General features: G+C 38.7%; 1 protein-coding gene across 1 annotated transcript in view; it reads right to left on the bottom strand.

Moving 5' to 3' along the window:
- Positions 1-17684, bottom strand: part of vsig8a (V-set and immunoglobulin domain containing 8a) — a 36862-nt gene extending 19178 nt beyond the window's left edge. Inside the window, exons 1-4 of the mRNA XM_074690952.1 lie at positions 17620-17684; positions 17391-17500; positions 12761-12936; positions 9363-9567 (exon numbers count right to left, since the gene is read on the bottom strand). Of these exons, the coding sequence (XP_074547053.1) occupies positions 9363-9567; positions 12761-12936; positions 17391-17493 (484 nt within the window). The 5' untranslated portion in view covers positions 17494-17500; positions 17620-17684. The remainder of the gene's footprint in view (positions 1-9362; positions 9568-12760; positions 12937-17390; positions 17501-17619) is intronic.
- Positions 17685-19360: the final 1676 nt, after the last annotated feature.

Below are 19360 nucleotides of genomic sequence, written 5' to 3'. Positions count from 1 at the left end.
CCTGTTCAACAGATTGACACAATTTATATACACACGTATGTCCCATTTTTTATGTAAATGAAGCACAAGAGATGTAATATGAAGGTTGCACATACAGTATCTATACCTGGGTATCCGTCGCCATGTCTGGGTCATGATAAGACAGCATGGAAATTTGTTGACTGAAATGTGTTGGATTGATTGGATATGATACCTGAGCGTTTACTAAACTTTGAAATTTCACACATGATACACAACAAAGAAAGAGATGCTGTTTATTCACCTGATCGCTCTAAATGATTCTACACTTTTTTCTGTCTCTATCTCTGTGCAGTTTGTGTTTAGAGAGGAAACCGCCTTAGGTTTTCCGGTAGCGTGACTCTTTGTGATAGAACAGTTTTCTGATTTTTTTATCTGATGAAGGGTGAGAGAAAGCACCTGAGAAACACTCGATCAAGACACAACATTGTCACCCTAAAATGTGTTTTGGTCTTGCTTTGTGAAAGAAAAAAAAAAAAAGAGAGAAGCAGCCTTTGGTCACCAGCTGTCACTGTATATAACTCTAAATTTGCAGACCAGATGCTCCAAACACGAACATTTTTGATGCTTAATATAAGTCTATGTTTTCAAAACAGAGAGCACAGAGTTAGAAAGAAAGAGCATAGCAAAAACCAGTCACACATTTCTGCACTATGAGCTACGGATAGCTACTTTTGCAAAAAGTTTTTGAAGTAATGTGTTGTATGTTTCAGTTGCTATCTTTGTAAAATTGCCTTGTTCCCTTTTTCAGTTAAATGTCACACATTGGATTTTTCAATTCTGTATTTATTGCTGACAAAATTGCAAATAATTCAAAAGACGCTTGTTTCCAAGGAATGAATGTCTTTGTTTTTACACATTAAGTGAGAGGAGGCAGATGCTTTGAATATATTTTTATCTGCCAAAGAGGGGTTGCAGAAGAAGCTCATGAACTGCAAAAAGGATGGTGACATAACTTAAAGAAGGGGTATAATGCTTTCCCATATTTTAAACATGGGTAGAGAGTAAAAATGCTTCCTGTCCATACTAAACGTGTGATGATTTTCAAAAAATCACTTAATTAGCCTCTGAACTGCTCATCATGGTTTGTTCTTGGTCTTCACAAGATTGTAGTCATTGTGAAAGGTTCTCCTAACTGGTTCATGTTAGAAGGGCGGGCCTCAAACACCAAGGTCTGCCTATAGCTCTGCACCTAATAGGCCTTCAGAAGGCTGGCCAATCAGAGGAAAGAGGGTTTGGGGAAGAGAGGAACCTTAGACCTTGTACATGTAGCCGGGCATTTGTTTACAAAAATACTTTTGTCTACACACAGTGGCAAAATCTGCCAATAAGTGCAGCTGAATGCGGCTAAACCAAATGTGACGTTTTTTTCCGATGTAAATCGAGCAGCAACCTCCGGTCCAAGAATATGAGACAATGCCAAAGTGCTAAAATCTGCTGTTTCTCAAGTGTCTGCTTGAGGATGTCGAAATTACCAGAAGTCACATCCACACCAAGCCAAAAAAGCAGTTTTCAAAGCAGAAATTAACCTATTTACAGCCTGGTTCAAAAAACGTCTCCTGTCTGAATCGCTAGTTTTAGTATCTGCACACACTGTACGGGAGGTGGATTTTTTTCTAACTCAGCAGTTTAGAGGATATTAAGATCACAAGCTCGCCCAATCAGAGGCACAACTCAGGGTCATGTGACCGACAGCTATAGTAGTGGCTGATGTTGCGTTATGCATCCACTAGATGGAGCTGGGCTGAAGGGAATGTCAACAAAACAGTCAGATAAGTCAGTCAAACTCAGGCTACATCCACAAGGAGCCGCACATTTTCCTATCCAACTATTTTCTGTGCTGTTTAAAAAAAAGTGCGCTGTAAAGACGAAGCCGTTTCCAGAGATCAGTTCAAATGCCAGACCTTTGGGGGGCGCTGTATTGCTCTAACAATAAACAAGAGAAGAAGCCCGGGCCAGCCTGTGAGCTAATGTTAGCACTTAGCAGAATTCCTCTTTACAGGTTCTTACTGCTTATCGCTGCTACTCCGACGACGCCCCCTGACTACAGTAGCCATGATTAATCAAAAGGCGCATTAGATTATAAGGCGCGCTGTCGACTTTTGAGAAAACTGATGGCTTTTAGGTGCGCCTTATGGTGCGGAAAATACGGTAATACAGTCTTTGCCTAAAACCTGTGCCGGCCAATCAAAATAAGCCCCCTGAATCAGCTCTGACATTTGAGAACTGAAAACTCTGTTTCCAGGTGTCTACACAACACCATAAAACCAGAGTTTTTCAAAATCTTCACTTTGGCCAGAGTTTTCAGAAAACGTTGTTTGGTGACGAAAAGCTGTGGTTTCGTGTGGATGACAGGTGTAAAGATCTAAAAATATATTCAGTTTCCCAGATGCCCAGGTACATGTGGACATGGCCTTAATTAGTCAGTAGCTACAAGAAAATATTTCAAACAGAAGCTAAAATCAGGGTTTTTCTGGAGCCTCGGTGTGAGAAAAGATGGATTTTTCCTTTTTTGAGCTGTAAATCTCAAGCTACGTTGATACCAGAGAGATGGTATAAACCTGACTAAAAAAGGGCAATATCCCTCCTTTAAATTAAGATGTTTGTTTTGGTTTGAGGATGCTTTTTAACAGTGTAGGTAATTGTATGAGCGGGGAACTAATTACTGTTTGATATTGTGACAGACACTTAAAATGCAACCAAGCTTTTAAAACAAAACCAGCTACACATCCTCTTCTGAGATATCAGCATTATTTGTCTGTTTGTAATTTCACTGCTAATGAAACACCAGTGTTTTAAAGATACCGAGCACTTAATTTAGTGTCCTTACAAACAAATACTGATAGTGAAAAAAGAAGCCAAAGTATGTCAAAATATATGCAAAAACAGATTGTTCAGACAGCATGCAATGAGAATCACATAGAATGACAGCTTAAAAAACAACAACAACACCACTTTTCTTGTCCACTGTTATTGTTTGAGTCACTTAAATGGTATAACCCAACCTTTGTAGGGTTTACATATAAATATTAGAGATTATATCTCTCGACTGGCCTGGAAACGCCTTGGTATCCCCCCCAGAAGAGCTGGTGGAAGTGGCCGGGGACAGGGGTCATCGGTCTTTGCTGATGGCACTGCTGCCCTCGCGACCCGGACCAGGATAAGTGATAGTAAATGAAACTAAAACATACAAATATTATCAAAGTTTAGGCTTCATAAATGAAAATCCTGTTTTATGATGTGATAATGGTTAAAAGGCTTATTAAATTATGAGATTATGGAACATAACTGTTGATGAAACTTGATGAAACCTCTGTGTCCTCCCCCTTAAGCCACTTCAAATAAAACCATCAATTATTTTCTTAGAAAACATCCCGACTGAATTTTTCCTCCACCAAATTGATATGAATTCCAAGAAGCTCCAAAAAGATCACAAAGCATCACAAGGAGATGATTTTCTTCAGTCATAACATCGTGATTAATATGTCTGCCAATGAGGTGACCTCATCAAACACCCTTGGGTCTGCCCGTGCTTTTCAGTTAAGACGAGTTGACCAAGAATCAAGCAAATAGCTTTAACCTTGCAGCAAACTTTAAGACTGAATGCACCGACAAATGGCTTAAAGTGGGGCGTCATTTTGAATTACTGGAGGCTTTTTTCAGCGACTAATCAACTGCTCAATCTGTATCACTTCAATATAGCTCCTTTAAAGCTGCTTTACTTGGATGTTTTCTTAATTCCCTGTAGTCAAAACCGAGACAGGGGAACAGTTTTCAGTTTACTTTATCAGCAGTTAGACCAATCTCTGGCAGGCTCTGAATACATCAACATATTGTCAAAAGATGGAAAATGAACATTGAGTTATGAATGTTAACATCTGCCAATTTTGGAATTGAAGGGTGAGAAACCAAAGAGGAAGTGAAGGCTCTTTTTTCTCTTTCTTGTAATGTCAGAGGTTTGTTTTTCTTTTCAAATTGGTGGGAAAAGCATGAGAAAGAATTGTGCAATTTGACACAAAGAGAGCAAATCTTTACCGAACAAAGGATTTTTTTTCTCCTTTGTGGAATGAAACCTGACCAATAAAAGCCTGTAATTTAAGCATACACTGGGAAATCGTCTCTCAGCTCTTACTCACACATAACTGACCTTTGATCATTAGTTGCTCTAAAAGCACAAGCATTTGGAGGCTAAAAGTGCGGCTGCAGGAGAGAAGATGTCGTCAAGTTTTTGAAATTTTCACAGAAAATTGGGAAAAAATCACATTTATCTCAAATTTGAATGGAAAAATAAAGTGAAAAGCATGCTTGCTGAGACCAAATCAATGCACTTTTTGTTTGATGCAGCTCTTGATTTCACAAAGACACCTTGAATTCAATGACGTTGAATTGCGTATGGACCGTGTGGACATGTCTGCACCAATCTCAAATGATAGCTGAAATGTAGCCACCAGTATTAAGATTGGAGAGGGGAAAAAAATGCACCTCATGTGGCACACAAAAGGGTTAAATCCCCAAAACATCTTTGAGACCAGTCTGGATGTTTTTGGCAAGAAAAGAAAGGTGGAGGGCTTCATCACCCAATAAAGTGTAAAGAGCGTAAGGAAAACAGTCCCTCCTCTTAGGCAACTGCTAATGAACGCAAAACATGATTTCCAGCAATTTTCTCACTCTTAACAATGATCAATTTGTCACTTTGTCGACAGAAGCAACAGAACTGTCCTGTTTGTCAGACCCCAGTGGAGTGGCAGTGATTTTGAATTAGGATATGGTTGTTAATTTAATAATAAATTACTAATAATAATAATAAAACTGAGGCACTCTGTAGTAGAGCTGTGAATTTTGACATAAATATAAGGGGCAGGCAGACATGCTTGTATAAATTGGGACCTTAGGTTGTAGTTCTGGTTTAGTGATCCTGATTTAAAGGTTTTGTCTTGAGCAAATAAGTTTTTACTTTGGGAAACCTTTCAATAGAGCAGCCTTTTTAAATCATAGCCTGGAACTGTATGCACGTTCAGTCATTAAACAAATGGGACCATTAGTCCTAACGTTCTATTTGGATGCAGCGTTAGCCCCATGCACGACTGCAAATAATAGGCCAGTTAACTAACTACACCATGAAAGAGACGGAGGTGCAGATGACGTCACAATTAACCTCTTAAGACGCAGCATCCACATATGTGGACATTAAATTCCTGCCTCTCAGATCCATGATACTACATTTTTTTAAACGTTTACCTATTAGCCACATTTAGGGATACTACTCTCATCATCTTTTGGCTAAATCACAGCATTGCACCCATTTTAGTGAAAAAAGCAACACGTTTAAGTACAATAAAACCACTAACAAACAACTAATAAAGAACTCATAACACAAATAATCAAACTTCCCGTACAATGACCAAGTTCAGTTATCATACTTTGAATGATGCGCAGTACTCTCTGGAGAGCTGACTCCTTTCTTTGAGGGGCAAGCGTAAACAAAGTCTTTGTCAGTTCAGAGGTCATTACAGCCACACAGCGCTGTCTGACTGCAGCAGATGACTAACCCCGAGCGGACTATGATGAAATATTGGTGAAAAACACGAGTTTTTGACGATTAATGCAGTTTTAGGAGCGGAGCTGTCTATGCCCAGATGGATCCCATTATACGGACGTCCGCTGCACGATTTGGATCTAAATATCTCCTGAAGCACTGCTTGGATCAGGAAAGCCTTCTGGGTGAGTATTTTGTTCTACTTCATGCTATAAACAATGTAAAAGCTGTATAAACCGAACTTATCCTTTAACAGCAATAAACCTAGCGAGTGGTAACTGTGTGACTAAGAGAAAATAAAGATTACATCGCCACCTTTCCAAAGGATTGTCCACTGTCTTTTCATATTTCATCTCAAACGGTAATGCATTGCGCAATGTCTACCTTTAAACAGCCGAGCAGGTGCTGCTATTAGCGTTACTGTTAGCGCATACCTCCATACCTTTAAATTCAACACTCTTTTGGCCAGTTAACATCGCTCAAGCAGCCTAATGGCTAATCTAATCATGCATACGGGCCCTGGTGGATTGTTTTGTTAACACCAAGCTCATCAATGCTCTAAAGCCAGCATAGTGTGAACACATGGGCTGTTAATATGCTTGTGTTATGTTGTTAATCTGTGTTTAATGCAAAGTTTAATACAGTTATTTGAAGTAGAGTTTAGACATCACCATAAAAATGCTGCTTCTTCTGTCATTATGTCATTACACAATTGGAAAAAAAAAGTGGTGCTGGCTATGTCCCCACTACTGTCAACCTCGAACGCCATTGACTGCATTGTTCCTTACTTTAAAAAAATCAGTGCATTTACAGTATAGAACACTTTTCCCTGTTTTCTGACCACTGACCACTTCAGCATACAAACTGCTTCAACTGGGATTGGTGCCAAACCTTCTGGATGTGAGACGACGGACTCAACCACTGAGCCACAAGCAACCCCATTTCTCAGGCAGGCTCATCTTTTTTTCTTTTCCCCCTAAATTTTTTAACTGTGTTTTAATTAATTTTTAAGTGACCTCGAGTGTTCAGAAAAGCGAGTTAGAATAAACTGTATTAAATACTATTATAAATTATCACATAAACTTACTCATTTATTTAAGAGTTTTTAATCGTAACACGTCCACTGTACTCTTTAAAATTCCCTCTTAGCCCAGGAGGGGTACATGTGTTAATCTCCGCACCCTGACTTTTTCTTATCAGCCTTCTTGTAAAGTGTGGGAGTAAATTTGGAGTGAGCCAGTGTAAACACACAGCATTAACAGTCTGGAAATTACCAACAGTGAGTGGGTGAGGTGATGATGTTTACATTGAGTTTAGCTCTGCTATATATGCTTTACTGCCCACCCCGGGTGACAGTACTTTGTTTTCTGCCATGGGGTTTGTACTGCAGGCGTATATTCTTTGTGTTTTTAATAGCAGCTATCATAATTACACTCCTCCTCCTGGACGTCCCCTCCCTTATCTCTACGATTACTGCTACGGCCTGAAAGGGACCGCACTTTAGAGAATGACTCCTCTTTCTATGGAGTTGCGCATGAGTGAAAAGTGATTCAAGAGAATCTAACTTCATGATTGCCCTGAAGTTGTTGAGAAATGTCAGGAGAACGTGTATGAAAAGGACTGAAGGGATCTGGTAATTAAACTATGGTTAATCAAAGAGAAAAGAAATGAGTTGCGTTATTAGCTCTATCCAGTCCATACTGAGGAGACTATATGAAACCAGAGTAAACAAGGACTGCTGAGTAGAACAAAGTCACCAGCAAATTAAAACTCTCTTACCAGTGGAAAACAACACCCTCTGTGTTGCTTAGCAACATAATGTGTTGTTGTTGCACTGCACTAGGCCACAATGTATAGGCTGCTGTGCTTTGATGTATGTGCTTCTGGGCTGCTATTGTGGATTTGATATTAACCATTTACTACCTCTGTGAGGCTTCTTTGTGCCTTTGGCAGAATAACTTAACTGGCTTTTGGTTGATCATACCTGCTGCACCCACCGTGATATTCAGGCCTAATCTTCTGTGCATGTGGGTCATGATGTGGATTGTCACAGGCTAATTAAGTATTGGCATGTTGTTTGTTTGGGCAGGGCTTCACTGTGCAGTTCAAAGGCCTTGATGTTCTTTCATTTTGTTGTCCCTGTAAGCATGCTTGTGCACTGTTTATAACCAATCATCAAGGTGCTGTTGAATTCCCATTTAAAACATACAAGTGAGTAACATTCAACTGGCTTTTACAACTAATATCTAATGAGCGTAATTCTACCGAAATAAAACTTAAAAAATGACAGAATAACTGATGTTATTTGAGCAGTCTGAAAAGATAAAAACTGCAGATCTTTCCAGGGATATTATGGATATACTGAGGCCAATATATCAATATTTTAATTAAATATATGCACAGAATAGATTTCTCTGCTCATTTCTCTCACCAGTTCACTATTTCATTAAAAAACTATGGTGGAGCTAAAGGCATGGATGAGGAGGACAAATAGCAGTTAATTGGCTAAAGAAGAAGAAAAAAGCTGACAGTGAATGGATGGACTTCTTTATTGTTACGTCATTTGTTATAATTATTGCCTTTTATACTGAGGAGTGAGGACTGGATTCCTACACAATAGCACAGTGTATGAGACTCAAGGTTGAGCTTTATGGTAATAGTTATTGGCAGTAGTTATTGATATTGTGTAACTGTTACATTCTCAAAAGTTGAAGGAAAAGGTAGTGTATTTCAGGGATTAAGTCTATGTTTCCCATGAGCACTACTACCCACTGTCATGAGAATGTGACTCCTCCCAGGACAAGTATTTTTTTGGGCGCTGTGCTTATTCAGTTTTATCCTACGGTGGCTTGTGGGTGTCAGAAGATTTGCAAAAGCTACAACATGGATGCAAAAGCTATATCAAGAATGCAAAATCCAAAACACAAGTGCCAAAGCAAAAACACAAATGCAAAAGCTACAAAACCAATGCAAAAGCCACAAGACAAATGCAAGAGTAAAAACGCTAATGCAAAAAGTGACTACACAACAGAAGTACAACCACAACAGAAGTTAAAAAAGTTTTGTTTTCCCAACAGACACGAAAAGTAAGTAACTGATTGTCTTTTTTCAACATCATCCATGATAAAGCTTTGTAGGGGTCTCACCTTGTACTATCCTTAACAGTGCTTCTTTTTATTTATTTATATACCAGAAAAAATATTTCATCTTATATTAAGCTTTGTGAATCAATAGCATTAGCAATGAAGCTATATTTATCATTGTTGCTGGTGAAAAAAGAAAATTTACTTGCGTTCAGAACTTCTCCTCATAAAATGGTGTCATAAAGTGGCTCTACCTCTGCTGCAGAGCCACAGCTGGCTACGAGGCGTGCCGCGTGCTAGATATAAACAAACGCAGGTAGTCTGCCAGGACGAAGAGACACGATGAGAACTAGAGCCTTATTTAGCTGTGTTTTTGTGTGAAAGTAACGCGCTGAAAATTATCTAAATAATAAAGCGTGAATGCAGACCAATGTCAGATTTTTTCGGTGGGAGTCCGTTTATTTGTGTTTTTGGTCAAGTAAAATATGGCCCCGTCTGAGTGCAGAGGAAACCGGCAGAGGAGCAGGGAGGGGGTGTTTGGTGCAAGCACCCTGTGCTTCTGCTGCACAAAAACACTGCTGTAGGGGTAATTTCTGCCCTAAACCTTGTGATAGGACCCAACTTGTTCCATCCCGGGGTATCACTTCAAGCTCTTGAACGTGTTTATTTCTCTAGTGCGCCTTTAAAAAATTATATGTTCATCTCATGATGTAATCTGGTCTTACCCATTACTACCAGCGACACCTTGAGCATGTCCACTCCAGGGGTTTTCCTCACTTTGCACTGGTAGGTGGCGCTGTGGGCAGGTGTCAGCAGAGCTATTGAGAGCGAGGCATCACCCAGTGAAGGGTCATTAGCAGAAAATCTCAGCCCTTTTGCAAAATTATCGTCCCCATGGATGTATTTAGCCCCGCTGGTGTAGGATATCAGCTGATGGAGAGAAGGATACAAAGACAGAGGTAATTAAAAGCCTTAAAATCAAACTTGTTGTAAATCTAAAGCAAGCCAACAAACATTTGTTTATTTGAATCTCAAAGAAAAGAATGTATGAATTTATATTCATTAACCTTAAGAGTGTTTTCAATCATCTTTCAGCTCTCAGTTGTAAAATACCCTGCGTTTCACTCTCAAAAGGCTGGTTTCATTGGCAGCAAGCCACTAGTATTAGGAAACAAGCTTTTTATAAACCAACTGTGCACTACCTGCCAGGCACGCAGGTACCCAGACAAGATATTGACTGGCTAATAAAGAAGGAAGGAAAATCTTGCAGCTTTAGAGAAAGAGACAAAGCAGAGACAAAGACCAGTGGAGAGTGGTACGATATCAACTCGGAAGGCTAAACACCAAAGGAACACTGCCCCCGGTAACACTTTCAACAAAAAACTTCATGTGTACATAAGAAATTTTTTGCCAATGCACTTGCAAAACATTTTCAGGATTTTCAAGGAATAAACACAGAGACTCGTGTAGACTGAATAGCCGAAAGAGGAGAGCATTGACGTGTTACGCTGCATCGCAAATCCTTTAACCTATACAAGATGCAATACTCCTGGCTCTGGTCATTTGTTTAAAAGAGCTCTTGATCAATCCCTGTATTTACTCTGATCAAATGCCTGCTGCCCCAGGCCAGGGATGAGGAAAACAAACTCCCTTTTCAAGCTCCAGCACTAATGACCCATTTGATTTAACGACAAGCTGGATTAAGGTCTTAGTTGTGTGAAACTTAAAGGAAAGAGTCAGTTTTTTCTCCAAATCTGATGTAACATCAAGTTTACAATATGTGCAGATTTAATGTGTTTAAGTTTTTCTTTTCTTCAGCTATCACCTGACATTTGCTACAGCTGTCTTGAGGTTTCTTATCTTTGTGATGAGAATATATTCAGAATTCGAATAAGGAAAAATGAGCGCGAGAATCTGTTATTTGAAGGGCCGGTATAATTTGAGAAGAGATCCCTTATTTCAGAAAATAACTGGGACAAGGATGAATGCTTTACTGCTTATTAAATCCTTCCAATTTATTGCTTGAATAACCTGCCAGTGAGTTCACAGCAGGTCATGTGAAAATCAAGCATTCAGTTGAGTTATCTCTGTTACATGTGTGGTGAATAAATTTTCCTATCTATGAGTGTTTAATGAAGAGAAAGACAGTTATTACTTGAACCCTTCTCTTAACTGATTTTAAAAACAAATTGCAAGTCCATTCGCATGGTATTCCCAGACCTATCAGTCAGCGTGTGTTCATTCTCCCCGGCCAGAGGATCAGGATCTGCTGTGATTCTTAACAGCCTCAAATATACCAGGAAAATACTCTATTCAGAAAAAGCAATGACTCTTTTTATATTCTATGATAAATCAACACAAGGCCATCATTTCAGCCTTTTTGTGAGCAGAGACACTTCTGCATGTAGCAGTTGCTGATGCTCCCCTGGAAACAGGAAATTAATTGAACAGACCTGCTCTAGTGATGGCAGGAACTGTTGGAAAATTTCTTCTTATAATGAAACAGAGACATCAAGGTTGTCTTTTTTTTTTTTTTTCTTTTTCCGTGGGTTGTGAAATTAACTATACACATGGACACACACACACACTCACAACATTTGTGTTAACATTACCCTAACCTTACAGGCATGTTCTATCCATTCTTCCCATTCATCCATCCATCTGTCCAACCAACCCACTCAACCACCCATCCGTCCCTTCATCCATGGGGCCTAATTTTGATCAATCATCCCAAATATTCTGGTCATTACAGTGGCTGTTAGATGATTTGCAAAAGCCACAACATAAATGCAAAGGCGAAAACACCAATGCAAAAATGACAACACTATTGTGAAAGCTACAATACTAATGCAAGAGCCGCAATGCAAATGCAAAAGCTACAACATGAATGCAAAAGCTACAGTACTAATGCAAAGGTACAACACAAATGCAAAAGCTAGAGTTCTAATGTAAAAGCCACAACATGAGTGTAAAAGCAAAAACACAAATGCAAAAGCCACATCACAAATGCAGGAGGAAAAAATCCCAAATACAAAAGCAAAAACACAAATGCAAAAGCTACAACACTAAGAAAAAAGCCACACCATGGATACAAGGGGAAGACACAAATGCAAAAGCAGAAACATGTATGCAAAAGCTACACCACAAATGGAAAAGCAAAAACACCAATGCAAAACCTACAACACTAATGCAAAAGCCACACCACAAATTCAAGGGGAAGACACAAATGCGAAAGCAAAAACACAAATGCAAAAGCTACACCACAAATGGAAAATCAAAAACACCAATGCAAAAGCCACAACATGAATGTAAAAGGTACACCACAAATGGAAAAGCAAAAACACCAATGCAAAACCTACAACACTAATGCAAAAGCCGCACCACAAATGCAAGAGGAAGAACCCAGATGCAAAAGCAGAAACACGAATGCAAAAGCTACACCACGAATGGAAAAGCAAAAACACCAAAGCAAAAGCCACAACATGAATGCAAAAGCTACACCACAAATGGAAAAGCAAAAACACCAATGCAAAAGCCACACCACAAATGCAAGATGAAAAACCCAAATGAAAAAACACAAATGCAAAAGCTACAACACAAATGCAAGAGCAAAAACACCAAAGCAAAAAAGGGACAACACAACAGAAGTTCAGCCACAACAGAAGTTAAAAAGGTTTGTTTTTCCAATGTAAACAGAAAAGTTATGAATAACAATAAGTTATGATAAATCTTTGTAGGGGTCTCACTTTGTGATATCCTTCATGGTACTTATATTTTTTTATTTACCAGAAAAATATGTCATCTTATATTTACCTTTTTGAACCAATGATGTTTACATTAAAACTGTATTCATCATAGATGAAGGTGAAAAAAAAAAACAATCATTTCCTTACTTTTACAATGTTTCTGTGTCCATCAGGATAACTGACCTCTTAACTTCCATTGTGTTGTGGCTTTTACATTCGTGGAGTGGCTTTTCCATTCCTGTTGGAGCTTTCTCTTGCATTTGTGTTGTTGCTTTTGCATTTCGGCTGACTACTACTGGCCACCGTAGATCTTAGATCTGAAATGTGTTGTATGAGCACACACACACAAACACACACACACACACACACCCTCTTACCATCTGATCTTTCTGCGTCGGGTCTGGACTGACCACAGACCATTCGATGTCCAGTTCTCCTCTATTCAGAGGACTCGGTGTGTACCTGCAGCCCAGCGTCACTTCCTCTCCCTCGGCCTTCTGGATGGTCTGCGGGCCTGTCGACGTCACCTGCATCCCTTGTGTAGTCTTTATTTCTAGAGAAGTCGGACAAATCTTGAATTTAATTACAGAAACAAATGGGCTGTTTCTTAATCCTCAATTGTAATCCTCAAGGATGAGTACAACGTACTCCTATTCAACAGGGCCTTATTTGTCACTGAGCCTCAGTTCAATCTTCTTCATATTCAGATTTTAATAGGAACATTTATTATTGAGCCAGGCTCTTTCTTTAAGAGCCTTGCTGAAAAAAGGAAGAAACAAAAACACAACAGTGGATGCCAAACTACTTACAAGAATTTTAATGCTTTCCATTATAACTTTCAGATCATGGAAGGTCATTGTCATTCAGTAATTGTGGTAAAAGAAAAAAGAACTCCTGACAGAAACTGGTTGAGATTAAAAGCCTTTTCTCCACGAAAAACGTTTGAAGTTGAGTTTTGGTGTTCACTTGTAAAGTTTGATTAAGACTAACTTTAATTGTCATTAAACCCGGTCCAGCCTGGACCACAAAGACAATTTTAATTTTGGTTCAGTCTTCTCTTTTTTTTTTTTTCAAAAATGTTGTAGGAACACAAAAAAGAAAGCTGCAATTAGGCTAAGAAAGGAGCTTGCAGGACAGGAAACATACCCACAATTACTGCTGTTCAATCAGAGTTTAAAGAGTTTAGTTTTAGTAGAAAGTTTGGAGGCCCCATGGCTATTTATTCTGCCTTTGGCTACCACTTCTCACAACCCTCTAATTTTTTTCTGCTGTGAACGTTTTCCAAAGTTTTTCAGTTTGTTGTGATGAGTTTAAACAGCGTTAGTTAACAGTGTGAGTAAATTCTAGTTGGCTTTTGAAAAACAGTGTAATTAGTAGCTGTGTGGCACAAAAAAGAAGAGTATAACCTTCATTTTAGAGTCTTTTCTTTTAACAAGTTATAAAGTGAAGGGCTCTGAAGAAGTGTAAATGCAGTTCTTCAAGTGTCCACTTCAGATTAGTTCCCATGTTAAGACCCATATTTACAGCGAAATTACAGATTTAAAATATTTTCTTAAAAAAGTATTTAAAAAAATAAAATAAATTAAATTAAATACATAATTAAAATAATAAATAAATAAATAAATAAATAAATAAATAAATAAATAAATAAATAAATAAATAAAATGGTTTGGAAACAGAGACAGGTTTAAATCTTTTCCCTTTCTTGCTTATTATAAGACTACAGTGATGCAACAGTTCAGCCTCCTCATTGTGACATCTTGTGTGCCGTGGTGAGCTGAATATCTTTACACGTGACAAGTTGGACCACAGACAGGTCAGTTAAGCACCTGGACTCCTCTACTATGGAGCCATGCTGTTGCAATGTGTGCAGAATATTGTTTGGTATTGTCTTGCCAGTGTATGCAGGGTCTTCCCTGATAAAGGACTGTTTGAATGGCACCATATCTTCCTCCACGGCGTGTTTATTCTGTTCAGCAGAAATGGTGTCTTCCCAGATGCGAAAAGCCACCCATGCCACCCCAGATGCCGGTTTTGAACTGTGCACTCACGGTTAGCCAGATGGTTCCTCTTTTCCTGATTGCAATGTTGGGCATTTTTGCTTTCTTTTGATTGGCTGGCAGAAGGGAGGGGAAATATGGGGAGTAGAGAATAGAGGGAAAACATGCACTGAAGGGTCGTTGCTGAGCATCCAACCAAGAACCACAGAGACAAGGCTTTTGGCGTCTGTATACATGGCATGCACACTGCAAGGTCTGTTGATGATAAAACCCCAGATTTCCTCTATCCCATGCCAAGAATCATTATTTTGAAACTGTTTAACTATTTACCCATGAAGTCTCTTATAGAGGGGTCAGCCTCATATCATCTTTACTTCTGACTAGCTCCACCTCTCTCAGATGCTTTTCTACAAATCAAACCACGTCAGTGTTCTAAATTCTTGGGAGTAAATTTAAATAATAAACTCATTTTGAAGCCTCATCTAAACCTATTGGTATCATTTACAAAACAGGTTATATGCTGAATAAGAAATATCTGCATATGATATATTTCTCACTTATAATGCCACATATTTCATATTGTGTTGAGTTTTAGAGGAATACATACATAAGATAAATAGATCCTAGAATTAAGACACATAGACAGACAACCATTCACGCACACACGCACACCTAGGGACAATTTAGAGTGCTCAATTACCCTGGTGAGCATGTTTTTGGACTGTGGGAGGAAGCCAGAGTAACCAGAGAGAACCCACACATGCACGGGGAGAACATGCAAACATCACACAGAAAGGCCCACCAGCCAAGCTGGGAATCGAACTAGTCACCTTCTTGCTGTTAGGCTGCAGCGCTACCCATCGCGCCACCGTGCAGTCCCATTGTTAGAATAATAATAAAAAATAGAGCTAAGTATTGTAAAACTACAAATGAATTATTTATAGTCTTACACATCAAAATACTTAGATATTAGTGTTGTGCGAATCATGAACGAATCGTTCAATACCTGAGAATCACTTTACTGACTCGAGAATCATGATTCTTCCCTCCAAATGACTCACTCACGGTCGCCCAGCCCCTCACTCACATCCACATCACGGGAGAATGGCTGGTACGTAGAATGGCTCAACTCACAGTGTATACGGGTCATTAACTCACCTACGGTACATACAGATCACTAACGCACTCACAGTATGACTCAAAGCACATATGAGTCACTCCCCAGCTCGAACGTACGTAGCATTACTCGACTTTTGGCACATACGGGTCGCACTAACTCACTCACAGAATGACTCAAAGCACATACAGGTCAATCACCCCCTTCCTCCCCGTGAGTTACGATTCACTCAATCAGCTTAATACGTTGCACAGCTCGACTAACAGCACATAATCTCACTCACCTCCCGCTGGCACAGATACTTAAGTTTGCAAACTTTTCCAACTTGCAATGTCTCGCCATATTGCTGTCATCTCGCATTTTATTCTCCTGTCTATGCTGATCTCTCATTAAAACAGCACCACTGCCACCTATGAATCTCTCTGAAATATAGATTTCTATGCACTTTCTGGGTAACTGACTCGAGTGACTCAAATGACTCAAAAACCCGATTCACTTTGGTGAGTGACTCATTTAAACTTGATTCAGTAAAAAGAATCGGGTTTCCCATCACTATTAGATATTGTAAGCTTAAAACATTAGAAATACTATAAAAACTTCCCAAATGTATTCATTTTTTTTTTCTTTTTAAATAAAGAGAAGAAAAGACATAAATATTTAAGGGGATTGGTGTCTTTGAAATTGGTAAAGTGAGAACAAATGTTGATTAAATACAGATGTGTTTCCATTTTTTAGGAGTTAAATTTTGAAATAGACTAAGTGCTGGCTTGAGTTTAAAAAAAAAATGAAATAACAATAAAAATGACTGAATGTCAAACGCTTGAAAAGAATATCTTTTAGTTAATCTTGTTGTATTGAATTTTTCCTTATTTGTATTACTGATATTCTGGGTTATTTTATGGATTATGCAGGATGGGCGAAAGTAAACCTCAGCTTGACCCTACTCCTTTTTTGGATACAGAGTTTGTTTAAAAAAAAAATAACAATAACAACAAATAAAAAAAAAACAAATTTTAAAAAAATGTTGGGTTCTTTTTGCTAGCATGTATATAAATTTTATTTATTTATTTAATTATTTATTTTTTAAGTGATTGCATATAATTTCTATTGTGTACTGGAGACTGTAACTGAAATAAAGTACCCAATCTGTTGTCCTTGCCCCAACATTTTTTGAACATTATGGTGGAATCAAAGTTGAAAAGTAAGCATGTTTTTTTTATGAGACAATGACATTTTTTTAATGTTAGTATCTGATCTTTTTTTCTTTGCAATGTTTCAAACACAGAGCTTGATTTGCTAATGAAATTTATTAAACTCTGTACCATTAGAATCTGTTTTTATCTATACTTCAAACTGCACCTAAACTTATTCCCAGCATAAAATTTGAAGGGCCTTAACCCCAGAGCACTAGGCTCCCTGTGCAAACAGTGTTATTGCTTGGAGGCACAAGATAAGAGCTTTTAACGTCTAAGACGGTAAATTGCAAGTGCATTAAAATTCTATTCATAAATGTACTTTTTGAAAGCAGTCTTGTTAATAAGATCAGAGGTTAAATCTACATGGAGCACCACTCTGAGTACAGAAAGCAACAAAACAAAACAGCTCAAATCCCTTTTAACATCAGGGAGTTAACTCTCCTCTGTTGGCATAATCTCCAAGTCTGATTGGACAGACTGTGAGCGCCATGGTAACACGCAGAGAAACTAACCCCTCTGAGGCCTTCTACTCAGCACTGAACAACAGAGAAGACACATGAAGGTCTCAGGGAACACTTCAACAGAGATGTGTTGTTCAATAAATGATGAGTGTTTCATAAAACACTGAAAACAGGATTACCCAGGGTTATAGTATAGGACTAATACCTGTGCTTGTTTACTCGTGCGTCCTTACCTGTGCTCAAGAGACTAGCAGTGAAGAACAAGTGCACAGACAGCCAGGACAGACAGCTGAGGAAGGACACTGGCCATAAGAAAGTGAAGCTCTTTTTCGACATTGTGGTCCTTTAAATATAGAAATAAAAGAGCGTATCAATGTTTTATCCAGCGTGAGCTGTGCACAAGGAAATACAAATGAGCTTGTGAGTTTTCAAACCAACAAACTTAGTTTTAGTTGTTCTTACCTTACTGCTGATACAACATCCAAGCATCAAAGGATCAAGCAGATTTGTGCTGTCTGCTTTCCTTGCTGAACAGAGAGCTCCTCCTTCACCCCCTCCTCATTACCATAAAGCCCTCCGACTGGATGCTTGCTCCACCTGTTTGACCTGTTTCTGGGAGGTTACCTTGGTTTTGCTATGCAGCTCTGAATACTGCCTATCTACCAAATATTTGTAGTGACCACATCCTCTCAGGATAAAAACAAAATAATGTTGTTGTAGCTTTTGTCAAACTGAGTTTAACTACAAAGAAATTAGAGGAAATTAGAGCCAAGGCAGCTGTTTGACAAATCAAGCTCTTTTGATAACCAGTGAAACCAGTGGGGATCATGTAGTTAGAGGAGTTTCTGATTCTGAGGTGATGAAACTCACAGCTGCTCTCAAGCAACCACTCAGAGCTTTGCTTTAGTTTCAGAATTTATTCATTTTTCCTTAATTTGAGTTGAGAAATTAGTTTGAATTTCGTACAAACAAATATTGAAATTAAGAAGAAACATTTGAAGTTACAGCTTACGAGGAAAATACAGAAGAGGATTAAGGCCACTGTAAGAAAAAAAAATACACTAAAAAACATCATCTTTGTATTATTATTATTATTATTATTATTATTATTATTATTATTATTATTATTATTATTATTATTATTAATAATAATAATAATAATAATGATAATGATAATAATAATACAAATTTTCCCTTAAAAAAAAAAAAAAGGTCAAAAGACTGACTTTTTTTCTCAGAAAAAAATAGTGATAAAAAAATGTACCTTTTTTGTTTGTTTGTTTGATTTAGTGGCGCTAATCCTCTTCCATAAAAAAACACATTGCCTGTCATGGTTTGTGTTTTAGGTTTGTGTTTTTCTGGGTTTTCTTGTGTTTCTTTGTAATTCTGTTCTTTGATTGTCAAACTCCACTGGAAACAGCGTGCTGCACAACGCCGCTCAATCCGGAGGGGAGGGGGCTGGTCCTTGGAGAGTCACAGGCTCTCGTGTGAATAGCGGTGTCACATGATCACCGTTCACTCCCATAACTTTTGATATGTCAGTCCACACTTTGTCCTTTCTGCCTGTATCCTTGTAAAAAGGATGTTTGGGATCTGGCAGAATGTTGAACTTCTGCACTTCCAAGATCCGCTTCTCTTCATCCATGGTGTCGTGTTGCGTCTGGGACCCTCTGACCGACTGTTTACCTGATGCACGTGCCTCCAGATGTGACGTATATATAACAAATTGGGGAAATTTATGTTAGAGAGTTCATGCATTGTGTTTTATTTTGAATCTTCCGGGAACTTCACATGGTGACTTCCTGTCTAGTGCTTTCCTGAAGCGTATTTCTTGCGCCTGGGCGCACGCCGGCACTTCAGCAGCGCGTGCAGTGGAATTTGCCTTAAAGATTACAATGGAAGCCAAGTGCTCCACAGCGCTGCGCGTGCAGTGGAATTTAGGGGTAAGAGATGTTTTTGTTATCCCTTCTCTTGGCCCTTAAAACAGAGGGTTAAAAGGAAGGGTGAGGGGTGAGAATGACTATTGGGATTGACCCTCAGTCTGCTCACCTGTTTACAAAGTTTGTTGTCAAGCTCTGCTTTCCATTCATGTGCATAAAAAACAAATGCTCACCTTGGCAAGAGTCACATCTTTAGGGCTGTTGAGGAAATTTCAGGAATCTTGACACTTGATGAAGAAGACTCAGGAGACTCAGATGGCTCA

Source organism: Halichoeres trimaculatus, unplaced genomic scaffold, assembly GCF_033239565.1.
Source record: "Halichoeres trimaculatus isolate MK-OKI-2021-1 unplaced genomic scaffold, fHalTri1.1 fHalTri1_scaffold_16, whole genome shotgun sequence".
In the NCBI taxonomy this organism is placed as follows: domain Eukaryota; kingdom Metazoa; phylum Chordata; class Actinopteri; order Labriformes; family Labridae; genus Halichoeres; species Halichoeres trimaculatus.
This window is presented reverse-complemented; position numbering and strand designations above follow the sequence as displayed.